Source organism: Prinia subflava, chromosome 9 (assembly GCF_021018805.1).
Source record: "Prinia subflava isolate CZ2003 ecotype Zambia chromosome 9, Cam_Psub_1.2, whole genome shotgun sequence".
In the NCBI taxonomy this organism is placed as follows: Eukaryota; Metazoa; Chordata; class Aves; order Passeriformes; family Cisticolidae; genus Prinia; species Prinia subflava.
The window spans coordinates 31,450,894-31,467,939 of record NC_086255.1 but is presented as its reverse complement, the minus strand read 5'-3'; the positions used below and the strand labels follow the sequence as shown (position 1 = coordinate 31,467,939).

The 17,046-nt window shown below is 46.5% G+C and overlaps 1 protein-coding gene across 2 annotated transcripts in view; it reads left to right on the top strand.

Annotated features, from left to right (window-relative positions):
- PRKG1 (protein kinase cGMP-dependent 1) overlaps nucleotides 1–17,046 on the top strand; it is a 373,799-nt gene that overhangs the window by 256,333 nt on the left and 100,420 nt on the right. For both annotated transcript variants that reach the window (XM_063406143.1, XM_063406142.1), the window contains exon 5: nucleotides 530–593. In XM_063406143.1, the coding sequence (XP_063262213.1) occupies nucleotides 530–593 (64 nt within the window). The remainder of the gene's footprint in view (nucleotides 1–529; nucleotides 594–17,046) is intronic.

Below are 17,046 nucleotides of genomic sequence, written 5' to 3'. Positions count from 1 at the left end.
ACAAGTGATAAAGTCGCCTTTTTGGCCAAAGAGAAGCCACAAATTTGGCTGAAGAACTGCCAGGGAAGTGTTCAGAAGCTCCCTGAGGGCTTGGATGGGAGCTCAGTGCTGCAGAGCTGTCTGCCCTGCTCTCCATCCATCCATCCATCCATCCATCCCTCCAGGTGTGGTTTCACTCTTTTATCTGGGGCTGCTTGGAGCTGATCTTCCCTGCCCTTTTTTTGTGCTGCATTTTATTTCTGGTGGGGGCTGAAGCAGACCAGGAAGGAACATGACTGAGCAGGTTTGTGGCACACAGGAATTCCAGTGGATCCTCAATGGATCCTGGCTGATTTATTCCAGTGGTCTCCCATCATCACCAAATCCATCCTGCAAGCTGCAGGAAAAGGAGCAGCTTCCTGTGATATCTTTTTGCTGTTCAGCCCCAGAGCATGAAGGAAAAATCTCAGGAAGACAGAGGGGAGGAGAGCAGCTGGATTTGTGCCCTGTGTAGAGGGATCCATTAATGGAGGTTTCTTTTGTATTGCAGCGTTCCCACATTCCAGAGCCTTCCCGAGGAGATCCTCAGTAAGCTTGCAGACGTCCTGGAAGAGGTAAGTGCTGTGAATATTGGGATTTCATGAGCTCAGGACCTTCTGCTGGCAATATCCAGCCTCTTCTTTTTCCCCAGAGAGCAGCTCCCCAGTCTGGCAGCCGTCGAGGCCATGAGAGGAGTTGTGGGGAAAATGAAACCAGTTTTGAACAGGGTTTGTGTATATTTGGAATTGGATTTTTATCTGGCTGGGGAGTGAATCAGTCATTTCCTGTGCCCAGAAGGGGATGAGCTTCTCCAGCCCCTGGGTGAGTGGTGGGGAGGAGGGGGATGTGAGAACCTGGTCTCATTTCAGATTTGATGGGACACTTATGTTGGAGGGTGTTTTAAAAGTGTCATGGAAAAGGTGCTCTGGGAAGAGTTCCAGCAGTGTTGGGATGGAGCTGGGCTTTGCCTGCCTGGCTTTAACTGGGGTCTCCTTAGGGTCAGGCTTTTAATAAGTCTATTTAAAACAATAAAGAAATCACCCACAAAACACCAACCAAAAAAAACCTCTGAAAAAATGAAAAAAAACCCTACAACTCCTCCCAAAAATGCAAAAAACCTGAACCTGCACTTTACCAAAGAGAAACCCCAACCCCCCAACCTTGCCCCATAAGCAGATGTAAAATGGATGTCAAATATTTGGGTCATATCACAGTTTCCCCCCATATTTTATTCCCACAACGCTCCCTTCTGGGCCTGAGGAATTCAGTATCCCAGAAAGTCGTTAATAAACCCTTCCAAAAGGTGATTTAAGTTCAGGAAATGTGTGTGTGGCAGGAATTTATTTCATTCCTGCTCTCTTTTCTTCATCCATGTCTCTCTGTCAGAGAAGATGTTCCTGTGGATTTGGGGGGAAAGCGCTGCTGACATTGGAGTTGATTTGAATCCTTTGAATTCTGAGCTTTGCTGGGTGTTGTTCCTTCTCTGCCTTTTTATTTAGTGCCCCAGATAAATTCTGTGGCTCCAACAAATCAGCTGTTTGTCACCCTGAATAATTGCATATTCACAGATAAGCTTTATTCCCTTTACTGCCAGGGAATGCTCTGATTTAGGGGAAAAAAAAGAAAATGAATTCCCTCTGCTGTAAATTCTATCTGCCTATCTCAAAACCCCACTCCCAACCAGAATTTGCTTGGATCACATCACCAACATTAAGCTCCTTATCAAGAGTTAAGGAGGAGAATAAAGTCCATAAAACTTTTCCAGAAACACTTAAATTTCTGTGGCGGGGGGAAAGACATTCTTAATAAATCTCAGTGAAGAAATGAGGCACGAAAGCAGCATCTGTGGGGAATAAATCTGGATTTTTAGGGTGGATGCTCCCAGTTTCCCACTTGGAATCAGCATTATTTCCTCTGGGTTTGTCTGGGATTGAGCAGGCTGTGTTTTGCATAAATTAAAAATAAAAAGTCACTCTCAGGTCTGTATACTGAGATATAAACTCCCACCTGGCTACAACCCCCTTTCCGTAGTTGACACCTCTGAAGTCTTGGAAAACCCCTCTGGATGATGGAATTGTTAATATGACATGGAAAAACGTGTCTGCTGACTCACCCAGGGTTTATCTGGGTGGCACCATCATTGCCAAGGATTTCAGTCTGGATGGGTAATTCCATTTAGCAAATGGAATTAAATCCTGGAGGGAGTAGGAGGGGGAGTCTGTTCCTGGCATGGCTGAGGAGTGGGATGAGCTTTTGGTGGGCATGGGCAGTGCTCAGAGGTCTGGGCTGGCATTTCCTCCTCTCCCTCTTTCCACCCCCCTTCATTTTTATTTGGGTTTTGTGGCACAATATTGGAATTTCTTTCCTGTCCTTGATTTGCTGCACATTCTGGGAGTGTTTCTCTTCTTTAAGGTTATTCCCTGTGCCATTCAAATGTAAAACTTGTAGGATTTCCACCTCAAATCAGGTGTTCAGCTACTGATAGACATAATTAAGATTCCTTGACCTCTTCTCCTCTGAAGCCACTTGCAGGTACTGAAGATTCTGTAGGTTTTCATTTGATCTCAAATTCTTCATTGTGCCTACAGCTGATTCTTCTCAATTTTGTTCCCAACTGCAAATTGCTACTCCTGTATCAAATTAGGATCCCTTTGTCTGGATGTCAGGGGTGGAGCTGTTACCTGCCCCAACATCTGTCCCAGCTCCACTGAATTGGGTCAGGTTTTCAGGGAAGGAGGCAGGAATTCAGAGAGCCAGGGGCAGCTGGAGTAACAAATCCCAGACTGGATTGGTTTGGAAGGGACATTAAGGATCATCCAGTGCCACCCCTGCCATGGCAGGGACACCTTCCACTGTCCCAGGCTGCTCCAACCTGGCCTTGGGCACTGCCAGGGATCCAGGGGCAGCCACAGCTGCTCTGGGCACCCTGTGCCAGGGCCTGCCCACCCTGCCAGGGAACAATTCCTGCCCAGGATCCCATCTAACCCTGCCCTCTGGCAGTGGAAGCCATTCCCTGTGTCCTGTCCCTCCATCCCTTGTCCCCAGTCCCTCTCCAGCTCTCCTGGAGCTCCTTCAGGCCCTGGCAGGGACTCTGAGCTCTCCCTGGAGCCTTCTCCTCTCCAGGTGAGCACCCCCAGCTCTCCCAGCCTGGCCCCAGAGCAGAGCAGCAGCTCCAAGGCCTCCTCTGGCATCAGTCCAGCAGCTCCGCTGGTGCCCCAGACAGAATCATCGTGGATCTGAAGTTCTGTGGCTGCAGATGCACAGGAGGAGATTGAATTAAGGTCTCATTGGCGTTTTCAACCCAGGCCTTTTCACCTGCCTTTCCTCATCCTGTGCCCTCACTGCCCCTCTGCTGTTTGGGGTCTAGCCTGGTAATCCCGGGGGATGCTGTGTGTGGGACTCTGGGCAGAGGCAGTGGCACAGGCACTTTGGGTTCTCACCAAACCCTGCAGATCAATTTTTGTGCACATAATGTCAGGTCTAAACTGCATCTCGTGGATTTGCCCCGTTTGCTGTGTGTGCAGAACTCGAGACAGCTTTGACATTTATGTGTGAGTATGATTTGTAGATTATTGCTGGGTGTATAGAAATTCAAGGTGTTCCTGGCCAGAGTGTGGAGCAGCCTGGGATGGCGGAAGGTGTCCCTGCCCATGGCACAGGGATGGACTTTAAAGTTCCTTCCAACCCATGATTCTCTGACAATACTTTATAATACATTGAAATATATAATATTTATCTGCCCTAGTTGTAGTGTAAATAGGTATTTAAATATAAATATGGCTAATTGCCCTGAATCCAGCTGTAGAGCACTTCATTAACACATCCTGGGTTAACAGGAGAGCAGCTACAGCTTGGAAGTGCTGGGAATGCCATTCCCACATCTCCCAGTGTGCATTTTTGGGAATGCTTTCACTGGAAGTGTTAATATTCAGAATTTTAATTTATTTGAATGCACTGCTGAGATCCAAGTGCCAGTGATGTGTTTCCTCCAGCCCCAGGCAGCCTGACCAGTGGATGTTTGTCCTGGCTCCCTGGACAAACAGCAGAGCCAAACTGAGGGGAGAGGCAGAGGAATGTGCTGAACCCCACAGGTGGAGGCTGCCAGGGATGGAAACTCTTCTGCTGCTGTGGGTGCTGAAATCTGGGATCCCAACTCCTGTCTGCAGCCACTTCAGCAGCTCAGTGTGCTCAGTGTTGCTTGCCAGCCTTTGTCTTTTTTCTTACTTTTATTTTAATTCCAGTGAAAGACTGAATTTTGGAAGGCACAAATGTTAAAAAAAAACCAGGACCCACAACTCTTCCCTGTTGCTCCTGCTGTGGCTGCTGGTGGAGAGTGGGATCTTGGAGGCGATTTCATGGCTTAGTTCAGCTTTAAGAGCTCTCCTGGGCTTTCCTGCAGGGATGCCAAGCATCCTTCCTGCTCCACACTGCCCAATTAGTATGGATCAGGAGGCCTTAGGATGCCTGTGGTTAATTAACAGAGGCTGAGCACAGTCCTGCTTTTGTGGGATTGTGTGGCAACAGTGAATAGAAGAAGGAAAATGTGCAAAATTAATTAGCTTCCCATAGAATCAGTGTTCTTTTAGGTTTATTTAGGAGTGAGGATGGCTCTTGTATAAAGGGAACCGGGTCCCTGGTCCATCCTGCAGGCTTTGCCAGCACCAAAGCAGGTATTGATGTGACACAGAGCCAGAAATCAGATTTGAGGGAGAATTCAAAATAAACAGGGAAGAGTAAAAGGTTTTGGTTAAGAAAAAAAGTCACTGTTATTATTTATGTTGTTTTTTTATCAAAGGAAGCACTCTGGGGTGTGTTCACTGGAGGAGCTGTGGGATAGGGTAATGCTGCCTGTGGAGGCATCAAATCAGCTTCAGTCACAACTGACTCCATCCCAAATGGACAAAATTTTGACTCGAGTTGCACTTCCATTAATTTTTCAAATGGTGCTCATGAGAACACAGCTTTGGGTTTGCAGGTGCACCAGGAAATAAAAGCTTTTGAGGGAAAAAAAGCATAAGAAAATAAAATGCAGCTGGAAAAACTGGAGTGCAGGAATACAATGGAGTCAATGGCAGGAGCTGCTCTGGCTTTGGATTGGGATAAAATGTGGTGTTTGGAGTTAAGTTTGCCTTTTGATTTTCTTTAATGTGGGCATGGACCACGTGAAGGGAATTAAAAACAATCTCCTGCTTGTGTTATCACAGGAAAGGAGTTCAGTGTTCCCTGGTTTCTGTGGATTCTTGTCAGGAGTGTGGTCGTGCCTGTGTTTATTGCCCATCCTCTCCTCTCCTGCAGTGGTAGAAATGGGGCAGAATTTGGGGTTTTTCTTCCACGGTTATGCAAAACTTATTGTTAGAAGGTGATGCCAGTGGAGAAAACCTTCGGACTCTGATGACTTCCTAATGTCCCAATATCCCATCCAGCCCTGCCCTCTGGCAGTGGAAGCCATTCCCTGTGTCCTGTCCCTCCATCCCTTGTCCCCAGTCCCTCTCCAGCTCTCCTGGAGCCCCTTTAGGCCCTGGCAGGGGCTCTGAGCTCTCCCTGGAGCCTTCTCCTCTCCAGGTGAACACTGCCAGCTCTCCAGCCTGGCTCCAACCCTTGGAGCATCTCCATGGGCTCCTCTGGAGCCACTCCAGCAGCTCCACATCCCAGATCAGACACCCCACTGCAGCTGGGGTCTCACCAGAGGGGTGTCTGATCTGTTGCCATTTCTTCCCATTTGATTTAACACCAAATCCCTCTTGTTTTCCCAATAAAATCCTTGTGCTGGACACATGGGAAGGCATTTCCTGGAGTTCCATGCTCTTGGCACCTCTGGGATCTTCGGGTCTTGACCTGGTGGGTGTTTGTGTCAGGTGCAAGGAGCAACTTCTGGCCTCTGCCAAATGCACTTTTCAGGCTGGGAACAGGGTTCTCTTTCAAACTGAGATTTCTGAAATGAGTTTAGAAACCTCTCAAGAAGCAGCTTTTGTTCAGGCTGAAAAGCCCAGTGGTACCAGAGAGATCTTTTTCCAGAGGCTTTCCATGTGAAGCTGGATTCCTCTGGAGACAGGGAAGTTCATTAACATCTCATTTGCTGTCAGAAGTCCCCCTGCCCTTGTCTCTGGGCTCCTTTGCTAAACCCCACGCAGAGCAGCTGGGTTGTTGGTTTTCTTTCAAGTGAGTGTGGTAAAATCCACTGGAGTTAGGCCAGAGCACCCCAGCCAGGGAATTACATTTCATCCAAAGCACGAGGATTCATGTAAATCTCCATGAGAATCCCAAGAACACTCAGCAGGATGGGAGTTGGGACTTGTAAAATTTTCTCAGCTGTCAGAGAAGAAATTCTTGGCTGTGAGGGTGGGCAGGCCCTGGCACAGGGTGCCCAGAGCAGCTGTGGCTGCCCCTGGATCCCTGGCAGTGCCCAAGGCCAGGCTGGACTTTGGGGCTTGGAGCAGCCTGGGACAGTGGAAGGTGTCCCTGCCTGTGAAATGAGATAATCCTGAATGTCCCTTCCAACCCAGACCATGCTTCCCCCAAGAGAGTTCTGTAGTTCCCTGTTTTCCAGCTGCCTTTCCAGCACTTTTCCAGCTTTTCCCTGTTCTTTGGGCACCTCCTTCTCCTCAATCAACCTCCCAGTGGTGGGAAAAGCCACTCCAGCAGGGCCATGGTCACCAGCAGGACACATGGCAAAGGCAGTGTCGAACAGGAAAAAACCTCCCTGAACTGACTTCATCCCAGGATTTTCGTTCTTTAATTTATTGTGATTATTTATAGCAATAGTGCATTGAGTGGATGATCAGCTTTTCAGGAGGTCACTGATAAAATGTTCATTTCTAAAGCTGCCCCTCTTAGGTTATGCAGGTGTTGAGATTTAAATATTCCCTGTTTAGTTGGATTAAACCTATCTGGGAGGAGATATTTTCATGTGCTCTAAAGCAGATGCTCCAGCTGATCCGTCACAGTTATGAAAGAAAGGAAAAAAGAAAAACAAAACAATTTTTTTGCAGTAATCTTAGATATTTTCCAGGGTTTCACAGATATGAAAAGAAAGGATTTAAGCAAATCCATAATTTATTATTTGCCCTGGTGGATTTGCAGGCTCTGTGAGAGACACACAGGAGGGATGTGGATTTTTTCATGGCACCTGGGACAACAGAGAGGTCACAGGGGGGCAGCTCAGGAGCTCCAAGTTGTCTCTTCCCTGATCCAGCCTTGTTTCTAATTTCCCCATATCTGTTTGTTTACTGTTCCCCGTTTCCAGAGGGTCTACAGCAACACCGGGGCAAGGAACCCATGGAATCTGCTTTTCCAGGCATTTTCTTTGTTTCAGACAGTTTGAAACCGATGGGTTGGTGGTTGTCTTTCACTTCCTGGGTGGAGAAAATCCAATCAATTAATCCTGACTAAAATGAAATTGAAATTTGGGCATGGGGAGGGGGGTTGCTGTGGTGGAGGTGGCTCAGCTCAAGCCCCTCTTCCCAAGCGATGCTCCTGACAGCCTGAGCTGAGGATTTTGGGGATGGATCTCCCCATGGATGAGGTTCCTGTTTTGTGCTGAGGGCTTTGCTTTCAGTGCTGGATTCTTTGTGAGAGGTTTGGAAGGAGAGCATGTGGCTGGCTGGTCTTTGGGCCATCTCCTCCTGGGAATTTGTTCAGCAGTTTTCAGAATTCCCTAATTCCCACCCACGTATCCCTGCTTACAGGCATGTGTGGGCTAATTTTGGTGGGAATGAACCTTAGAATGAAAATCCAACTTGGTGCTTACTCAAAAGCATTCCATGATTTCCACCCTTCAGTCCTGAAGAAGCTAGCCCAGACAATACCTTTTTTTTAATCTGTAAAAACAGGGAAATACTACAATCAGCAATTATATTAGGGAAAACTCAAATATGAATTACCCTGATGAGTGTTTTCCCGGCTGGATTTTCCCATAGCGTTGCCCACAGTGACACCTGCTGGAATCTGGGGCAAGGTTGGCTTGCAGGCCCTGCTGAGCGAGTCCTGCCAGGGATTAATTAGGAAAGAAAATGACGGGAGCAGTCCATGAGGTCATGGAGACACCTGTGGCCACCCAAGGAACGGCCACCAGGCTGGGAATATCAGCTGGAATGGGATCAATCGTTAAAACCCAGCTTTAAATCAAAGGTCACACATGAAGATGGGGAGATCCTCTTCCCAGCTCCTTTGGTTTTCCAGCAGCGCCAGATGTCCCCAGTCTGGAATGAAACCCGAGCTGCTGTCACCTGCCACGGCACACAGGGACTCCCATGTTCATCCCCCAGTGCCAGCTGGCTTTTAGGAGCTCACCCACACTCAGCACAGCTCAATTTTCCCCCCCAAAAAAGAGGAATTCCCCCTCTTCCTCACCAAACCGCTCACATTGTGGGAGGGCTGAAACTCAGCTTCTATTGGGATGACCAAAGTCTGTGGTTCTTCACCTGAAAGTGGTGGAAAACAGATCTTTGTGCTGCAGGTGCTCCTGCTGTGTTCAGCATGAATCTTGTGCCAAAGAAAAGGCTTTAATAACACAAAATGAGCAGGAAAATGGAAATAAAGTGACCCTGGTGGCAATTTGGAGACAAGTGAGGTGGGAAAGAGCTCCTGGCTGGGAAAACAGAGGCTGCTGCTGGAATGGGAAAGGAGATTCCTCAGTCAGCAGAAGAGACCAGCTCTGCTCCTTCCATCCCATATTTCTGTCCCCTGGGAAAAGGTGGGAAATGGGAATAACGTGGCTGTTGCTGGCTTTAAGCTGCTGCTGTCCCAGAGTTTTCCCTGTATGGGATGGGATCCCATCTCCATTGGGGTCAGACTCCTCTGCTTGCAAATCCAAATGGGCATTCCCCAAATTCCTGCAGGGAAAGGCACGCAAAGTGGAATTCAGAGTGTAAAAAAGCCCTGCTGAGGGAATTTTGGGATCCTTGGTAAGGAAGGAGTCACCTGTGCCTCGTGCTAAAAATCTGACCTAGATTACATTTCCCAGCCTTGCCCTGGTTTTCTTCTCAGGACGGATAAAAGAGATGCTCCAAAAAAATCTGCTCTAAAGCACCAAATAGCTGGGAAAAGTCCAATATTTCTGAGGGAAGTCATTGCACAGGAGGTTGATGGAGGTGGTGCTGCTGCAGGGACAGTTCTTGATGTGCTTCATCCTTCAGAAGTCTCAACTTGCACCGTCCTGTGAATTCAGGATGTGATTTATATTTTTCCTTGCACCTTCCTCTCTAGATGCCAGTTGTCCAAAATCCTGGAATAAATTGGAAGCAGTGGAAAGGTCCTGTAAAATTTTCCTCCAGGCAAAGCTGAAATAGGCTCATGCATCTCCAGCCAAGTCAATTTTTGCAGCAGAGAGTCTGTTAAACAGTAAAAAACCACTGATTTCTGCTCTTAGGGGGGAGATATTTTGTATTTCTATTGTAAAATACAGGTTTTATCCCAATTTTCCAAATTCTGTTGTCAAGGAGATGGTGGCAACCCAGGTGAGGTGCTCAAGGCAGCTTCTTTTTCCATTGGGAAAAGTTGTTACTGATGTTCCAAAAATTGAGATTTCACCTTTTCCCGGTTTATACACAGAGTGAAAGTTCCCTTGCTGCTTTAATAAATATTTTTGGGCCAAACATTTAAACTTATGGAAGTGTGAATTCCAGAATTCCTTGTTGTGCAGACTGGGAATGGAGGCTGAGTTTGTGTCATGTGGGTTGATAAAATTCTGCCTTTTTTGTACCTTTTGGGGGTTTGCTGAGAGAAATCAAGGGAAAAGGAGGATATTTTCCAGCAACAGCCAAAATCCATGGGGATATAACAGGGAATATGACCTGAGAGAGTGTTTAATTCACCTGCCAAACTCAGGGCTGGTTGTCACCTGCACAGAACCCTCAAAGTGGAAGCAGCTGGTGAATTCCGGGGTTTAAACTGGGATAATGACCTGTTCCAGCAAAAGTCTGTAGAGGATGGATAAATCCAATGCTTTCCATGATTTCCCTTCCAGTGAAGTTGGTTTCCAGGGATAATTTGAAGTGCATTTGCATATGGAGATGTAGAGTCTCCTCTTCAGTCTAGACCACAAAAAGAAAATACATTTCATAGCAGGTGACTGGAAAAGTGGCTGAATATATTGAATTAATGTGCATTTTTTTTATTCCTCGTGATCGATTCTGAAATGAGTTTGGATCCTGGTGGCAATGCAAATACCTGGGGTGAATAAGCATTCAAAATTTGCAGGAAATGAAGGAAAAGAAATGAAACAAATGTGTTGATTTAAGTTGTTTACTTCCAGTCTCATTTTGGCAAGGAATTGATTCCCATTCTAATAACTGTGGAATAGACCTGTGGATTTTGGGAGGGCAGTGGGATTTCCACACACATTCTTCCATTATGAGGAGGGAAACTAAATCAGAGCTATTTGGGAAAGGATTGAAGAGCAGCTCTTTTCTTGCATGTCAATGAAATTTAATTAAACCCCCATGGACTTGAGCTGCTGGTGATGAGAGAGATTTTGTGGGGTTCTGGTTCTGGCTGGATTTCCTCAAAGTTCCTGTGTGGTAATGTCCAACGGAGGCTGGGAATGTCATGGAATTACAGAGACTTCAAACCTACAAAAGCCTAAAATTCCATGTATGTGGCTGGCCCAGGGCACACAAACATCTTAAATTTGTTTTTTAGTTGTCTTTTTATTTTTGCTGAATTTTACTTTGTGCAGATTTTTGCTCAGGGTGACTGATGAATTGGTTCCACTCTGTTTCCTGGGGATCCTTTTCTAATTGCGGATTCTCAGCTAATTCTCCACATTTCACAGTCATTATCTGTGAATCTGGTATTATTTAAATTCCCAAGCAAAGATTTTTGGGGTTTTGACCCCAATTTGTGGCATGATCTGTGGCCTAATACCATTACTGCCTTTTACCCAAGTATTTTGTTATCTCTTCTCTCCCCTGGGAATAAATCCTATTTTTTTTCCATATCGGTTCATCTTGTTTTCCTGGAAAATCTTCTTGCTGAAGCTCCTCTCCCATTTCTCCTGACCCCGTGCTGCTCTCACCCTCTGTCATCTCTCTGCTCTCTTAATCCTTGAACTCTTTCACTTTTCCCTCTTGATCTTTGAGGTGGCCTTGACCATTCGCCTTTTTCACTCCGCTCTGTGTCTCTGAACTCCCCAGCTTTCTCAGCATCCTTTCCTTCCCCCATTTCTCATCCTCCCCAAACTCCTGTTTCTTCTCAGCAGAAAGTCCTTAAAAAAGAGGAAGATTTGAAGCACAAATCCTCACCCACACAGGCCAGCTCCTGCTCTCCAGCCAGTGCCAAGGGCCTTCCAGGAATGGCAGAAGGAAAGGGCCAGGAGCTCCTCCCATCTCGTTCAGCTTCCCTTTGGAAAGGAGGAACCTGGGCCAGCATTTGCCAAACGTGGTGCCTTATGTCCAGCTGTGTCCCCTCAGTTTGGGAAGGACATTGAGGGCTGTGTCCAGCTGTGTCCCCTCAGTTTAGGAAGGACATTGAGTGCTGTGTCCAGCTGTGTCCCCTCAGTTTAGGAAGGACATTGAGTGCTGTGTCCAGCTGTGTCCCCTCAGTTCAGGAAGGACATGCAGATGCTTGAGCATGTCCAGAGGAGGCAGCGAGGCTGGGGAGAGGCTTGGAACACAAATCCTGTGAGGAAGGACTGAGGGAGCTGGGGGTGTTTAGCCTGGAGAAAAGGAGACTCAGGGGTGACCTCATCAATCTCTACAACTCCCTGAAAGGTGGCTGTATCAGGTGGAGGTTGGTCCCTTTCTCCAGGCAGCAACTGACAGAACAAGAGGACAGAGTCTTAAGTGCACCAAGGGAAATCTAGGTTGGATATTAGACAAAAGTTTTTTACAGAAGAGTTGATAAAGTACAGGAATTGTCTGCCTGTGGAGGCGATGGAATCACCATCCCTGGATGTGTTTAAGGAAAGACTGGGTGTGGCACTCAGTGCCATGGTTTAGTTGAGGTGTTAGAGATGGATTGGACTCAATGATCTTAGAGGTCTCTTCCAACCCAGTGACTCTGGGATTGTCCACCTTGTTGCCTCTTAATTACCCCCGAAAATTGCACTCAGCAAGTGCTGGGTTGAAATCCAGTAGAATGTAAAAGAAAGGGCATAAAATCACAGCCAAAAGGACAATGTCGTGTTTGTCATGACCAGGAGATGAAACCATTGAGGTTTATCCCTAGTTCATGTCCTTCTCCTTGGTACTGCTTGGTTCAGGGGGTTTCTGAGATGAGCAGTGTTTGTTCTATGGCAAACCTGATCAATCCTGTTCGATAGCTCACAAAGGCTCCTATTTATCCATTGTTAATGGGCATGAGGAGAGTGTTGTGAAGGTTGGGTGTTCTGGTGTAAAGGCCTTGACTTTGATGGTGTAAAAGGAAACCACACTGCTCAGCTGTGTGCTCTGGGTCATGGAAATGCCAGAGAGGGGGAACTGCTGCTGCTTTCCATGAGAGAAGTCAACTTTAAGGCAGTTTCTGAATTATCACAGCAGTAGTGTCTTGTTTTACAGCTCAATGGAAAAGACTTGAATTCCTTCCTGGTGGAAATTCAGCCTGGGTTTCAGGACCAGCAGTTTCACCTGAGGAGCTGTCAGAGTTGGAAATCACCATTTGGAGAAGGCCTTTTGCTCTGAATTGGAATATATTGAGTTTCTCTCTTCCAGTTTCCTTTTGTATGACTTTATTCCCATCTCCTGGCTTGTCCCAGCAGCTCAGCTGGGAGAGGGCTGGGTCCAGCTCAATTTGTGGAGTGGTTTTTTTGCCTTTGGGACACTGAAATGGGATGGGGTTTTGAGAAAAAGGAGGAGCAGGAGGGTGCCAGCCCTATCTCCTTCCCTCCTGCTCACTCTCAGCACAGCGCAGGGAAATGCAAACATAGGCAACAGCAGTGCCAAACACCAAAAGAAACAGCCAGAAATTAAAGCAATTATTTATCCAAAGAACTTCAAATTAGGAACATTTCTCACCTCTTTGCATTTCAGGAACAGCAGGGCCCTGTTGTTTATCCCCTTTGGTTTATCCATTTCAGTGTGTATCCCATGGATTAGGTGGAGGCTGTACTTGCTTTTGCTTCACTGAAATAATAGTTGAATACTGTTTTTTTACTGTCCCCATACATCTTTTTAGATTCCTTTTCCCTGGAGCAATCTCTGTTCCTGAGTCCTCAGAAGCAAAGATTATATCCTGATATAATAAAGATTTTATCTTGATACGACCTCTGTTGAGGATAGATAGACTCATTGTGGGTATTCATCTCTTAAATCACAGTTTAGTTTTAAGCACTTGGACCAGGGAGTTGGATCAATAATCCTCAAGTGTCCCAACTATATCCAACCCTAGAATTCCAGGATTTGTGATATTCCAGAAGCTGTGCTGTGTCCATGCACAAACAGCCCCTTTAGGAGGTGTATTAAGAGCCTTGCTCAGGGAGGGTTTTGCAGGAATTGGAAGCAACCCATAAGGTGCAGACGGCCCCACAATTGGAGGAGACAGCCGGAGTGTCCAGCTCATTCTCAGGAGTGTTTTCCTCAGTGCTGTCACAGCCCATTAAGGAGCTACAGTGAATCAGTGCAGAGGAAATGTTTCCCAAAAGGATTGGACAGGGAGACAGGCTCCTGTCACTGCCACAGCACAGCTTTTGCTCTAAAATGCATCCTCAGAATGCTGGTGGGAGATCAGAGAGCTGTATCTGTAAGGAGGAAGAGTAAGGTTGTGATCCATCAGTATGAAAAACAAAAACATTGCTGCAGGACATTGCAGCTCAGTTAGAGCCAGCTGAGTGAAAATCACAGGATCCCAGAATGGTTTGGGCTTGAAGAGACCTTAAATCCCATCCAGTCCCACCCCTGCCATGGGCAGGGACACCTTCCACTGTCCCAGGCTGCTCCAAGCCCCAAAGTCCAGCCTGGCCTTGGGCACTGCCAGGGATCCAGGGGCAGCCACAGCTGCTCTGGGCACCCTGTGCCAGGGCCTGCCCACCCTGCCAGGGAACAATTCCTGCCCAGTATCCCATCCAGCCCTGCCCTCTGGCAGTGGGGAGCCATTCCCTGTGTCCTGTCCTTCCAGACCCTTGGAAATAGTCTCTTTCCTTTTTTCATGTAGGTTTCCTTCAGGTCCTGGAAGGCCACAATTAGATCCCCTTCCTCATCTCCTTCCTCATTTCTGTGCTCCATAATTAAGGTGGAATTAAGGGCATGAGTTAACCCTCTCTTCCCCTCCTTGCTGCATCTTCTTCATGTTTTATTTCCCACTTGTTGCCCTTTAGTTAAGCTGCTGCTTGTGTATTGAGATGTGTTAAGTGTTAAAAATTAGGGTTAAATGAGGAGAGGACCACAAAAACATAATCCTCCCCTCTAACCATTTCAAGCAGCAGCATTTTTAGATAATCCTTGGGATTATCTAAAAAAATGTAAAACCTGTATAAAATATATAAAAAAGCCTGTATAAAAACAATGTAATCCCTGTAAAACAACAGGGAAACAAATCTGTGTGATTCTTAAGCAGTTCAGTACAGAAGACTGATATTTACCTGTTAGGGTTTGCAGCATTTTCAGCAAGCAAATATATTTTTCCATTTTATTTTATTTGCATGCCAGTTGTCATTTTAGGATGTTTAAGGCAGCAAATCCCAAACAGGAAAAATAAACCTTCTAAAAGCTGCTTCTGTTTGGAGTTTTGCTGGCAGTTCTGTGAATATTTTTTAAAGACCAACGAAATAACACATTTAGGTTATTTTTATTTTATTTTAAAACACCCTAGATGCAATGGGTGGGCCATGGAGAACTGTCATCAACCCCGTGTTGGCATCACTGGTTTTTGTGGTACAAACCCAGCTCTAGCTTTGAAGTCCTCGTTTCAAAGCCACCTTTGTGCCTCTGCTCCCCTGAGGGGACCTTTGGCGCCGTGGGTCACGGAGCATTCCGAACGCCCCGTCTCCCAAACATTCCCAGCATAAACACGTCAGTCAGAGGCATCCAGGTGGAGGAAAAATGAGCTTTTCTCAAGTCAAACTGTTGGGTTGGTCTCCAGAGTGAAGGTTTCTCCATGAGGCCTGGTCCAGCTCAGACATCTCATTTTTAGTCAAGGTTTTCCCACAAGGCCTGGTCAGCTCTCAAGCATTTCATTTTTAGTCAAGGTTTCTCCACAAGGCCTAATTGGGGTTTCTTTGTGAGGCCTGGTGGAAGTTTCTCCATGAGGCCTGGGCAGGCTACCAGACATCTCAATTTTAGTGAAGGTTGCTCCATGAGACCTGAGTGGGCTTTCAAACATCTCAGTTTCAGTTAAGGTTTCTCCATGCAGCCTGAATGGGCTCTCAGACATCTCAATATTAGTCAAGGTTTCTCCATGAGGCCTAATTGAGGTTTTTCCATGAAGCCTGGTCAAGATTTCTCCACATGACCTGGTCAGCTCTCAAACATGTCCTTTTCAGCTGAGGTTTCTCCACAAGGCCAGGGCAGGCTCTCAAACATCTTGTTTTCAGTTGAGGTTTCTCCATGAGCCCTGGGTGGGATCTCAAATATCTTGTTTTCACTGAGGTTTCTCTGTGAGGCTTAATTGAGGTTTATTCCATGGAGTCTACTCAAGGTTTCTCCACCAGACCTGATCCAGCTCTAAAACGTCTTGTTTTTATTTGAGGTTCTCCATGAGGCCTGGTTGCCTCTGAAACATCTCAGTTTTATTTGAAGTTCTCCATGATGCCTGGTTGGCTCTCAAATATCTCATTTTTAGTTGAGGTTTCTCCACAAGGCCTGGTTGGCTCTCAAACATCTCGTTTTTAGTTGAGGTTCTTCACAAGGCCTGGTTGGGCTCTCAGAGGTGTCAATTTTAGTCAAGGTTTTTCCAGGAGGCCTAACTGAAGTTCCTTCACTAGGCCTGGTCAAGGTTTCTTCATGAAGGCTCTCAAACATCTCATTTTTGGTGGTATTTGGGAGCAGAAGCTCCAGTTGAAGTTTGTGACTCATCAACCAAGCTCAGCGGACCAAAGTCCTCAGCCAGATGTGAAAGTGAAAGTCTGGAATTGCAAAGGCTACTTTTTTTGTTTGGTGGGTGAGATGTGCCCTGGTATGTTTCCAAAGAAATTAATCACACATTTAACTGTTCTGAGATGGATGGATTGGGGTGGTCACTGAAATATGGTGTGTATGTTGCTTTGGGTCCTGTATCTGTGGGAGGTTTTCGTCCTGGGGAGCACTGGGACTCAAAAAAGGAGTTTATTGAGAAAACTTGGTGCTATTGGGCCCCACTATTCCTAGTTTTGTCCTTTTTCAATATACACTGTAATCATAAAAATCCAGACACTCCTGAAGAGAAGTTGCATTGGGTATTTCTCCACTCAAAGAAATGTCCATGTCCCCTCACTGACATTCTGCACCGGATGAGGGTTTTCATAAAACAGGATAGTTGCCTTTTTTAGAGCATAATCTGACTTGATCACGAGGTTGGTAGTTCTCCTGTGGGGTACCTGGAGCAGGTCATGGAGCCCTATCCATGTCTGATCCTCTCAAACCTGCCGAGTGAGCATTCTTCCCAACCCCACCCCTCCCTTTGGTGCTGGGATCTTTTTGATCATTTTAAGTAAAACTGACAATAGAAGTAAAGGAAAAAAAAAACCCTGGTATTTTTATAGAAACTGCTTCATGGAAGGCACTTGATGCAGGACTTCAAAGGGAGAAAGAGCTTCACTTTTGTTCATTTAGGTTGGAAGTGCTATTTTGTGAAAGATTCCGGCTTTTCTGTATGCTGAGGGACAGGATGAGAGGAAACAGCCTCAGGCTGGGCCAGGGGAGGCTCAGCTTGGCCAGCAGCAGGAATTTGTGCATGGAAAGGGAGCTCAGGCCTTGGCAGGGGCTGCCCAGGGACGGTTGGAGTGTCCATGGCTGGAGGTGTCCAAGGAAGGGCTGGAGGTGGCACTGAGTGCTCTGAGCTGGTCACAGGGTGGACTCCATGGTCTTGGAGGGTTTTTCCAACCTCAGTCACTTTGGAATTCTGTGAACTTTTGCCAAAACTCTTCTTCAGAGATTTTTGATGGTACCAGAGGTACCTGAG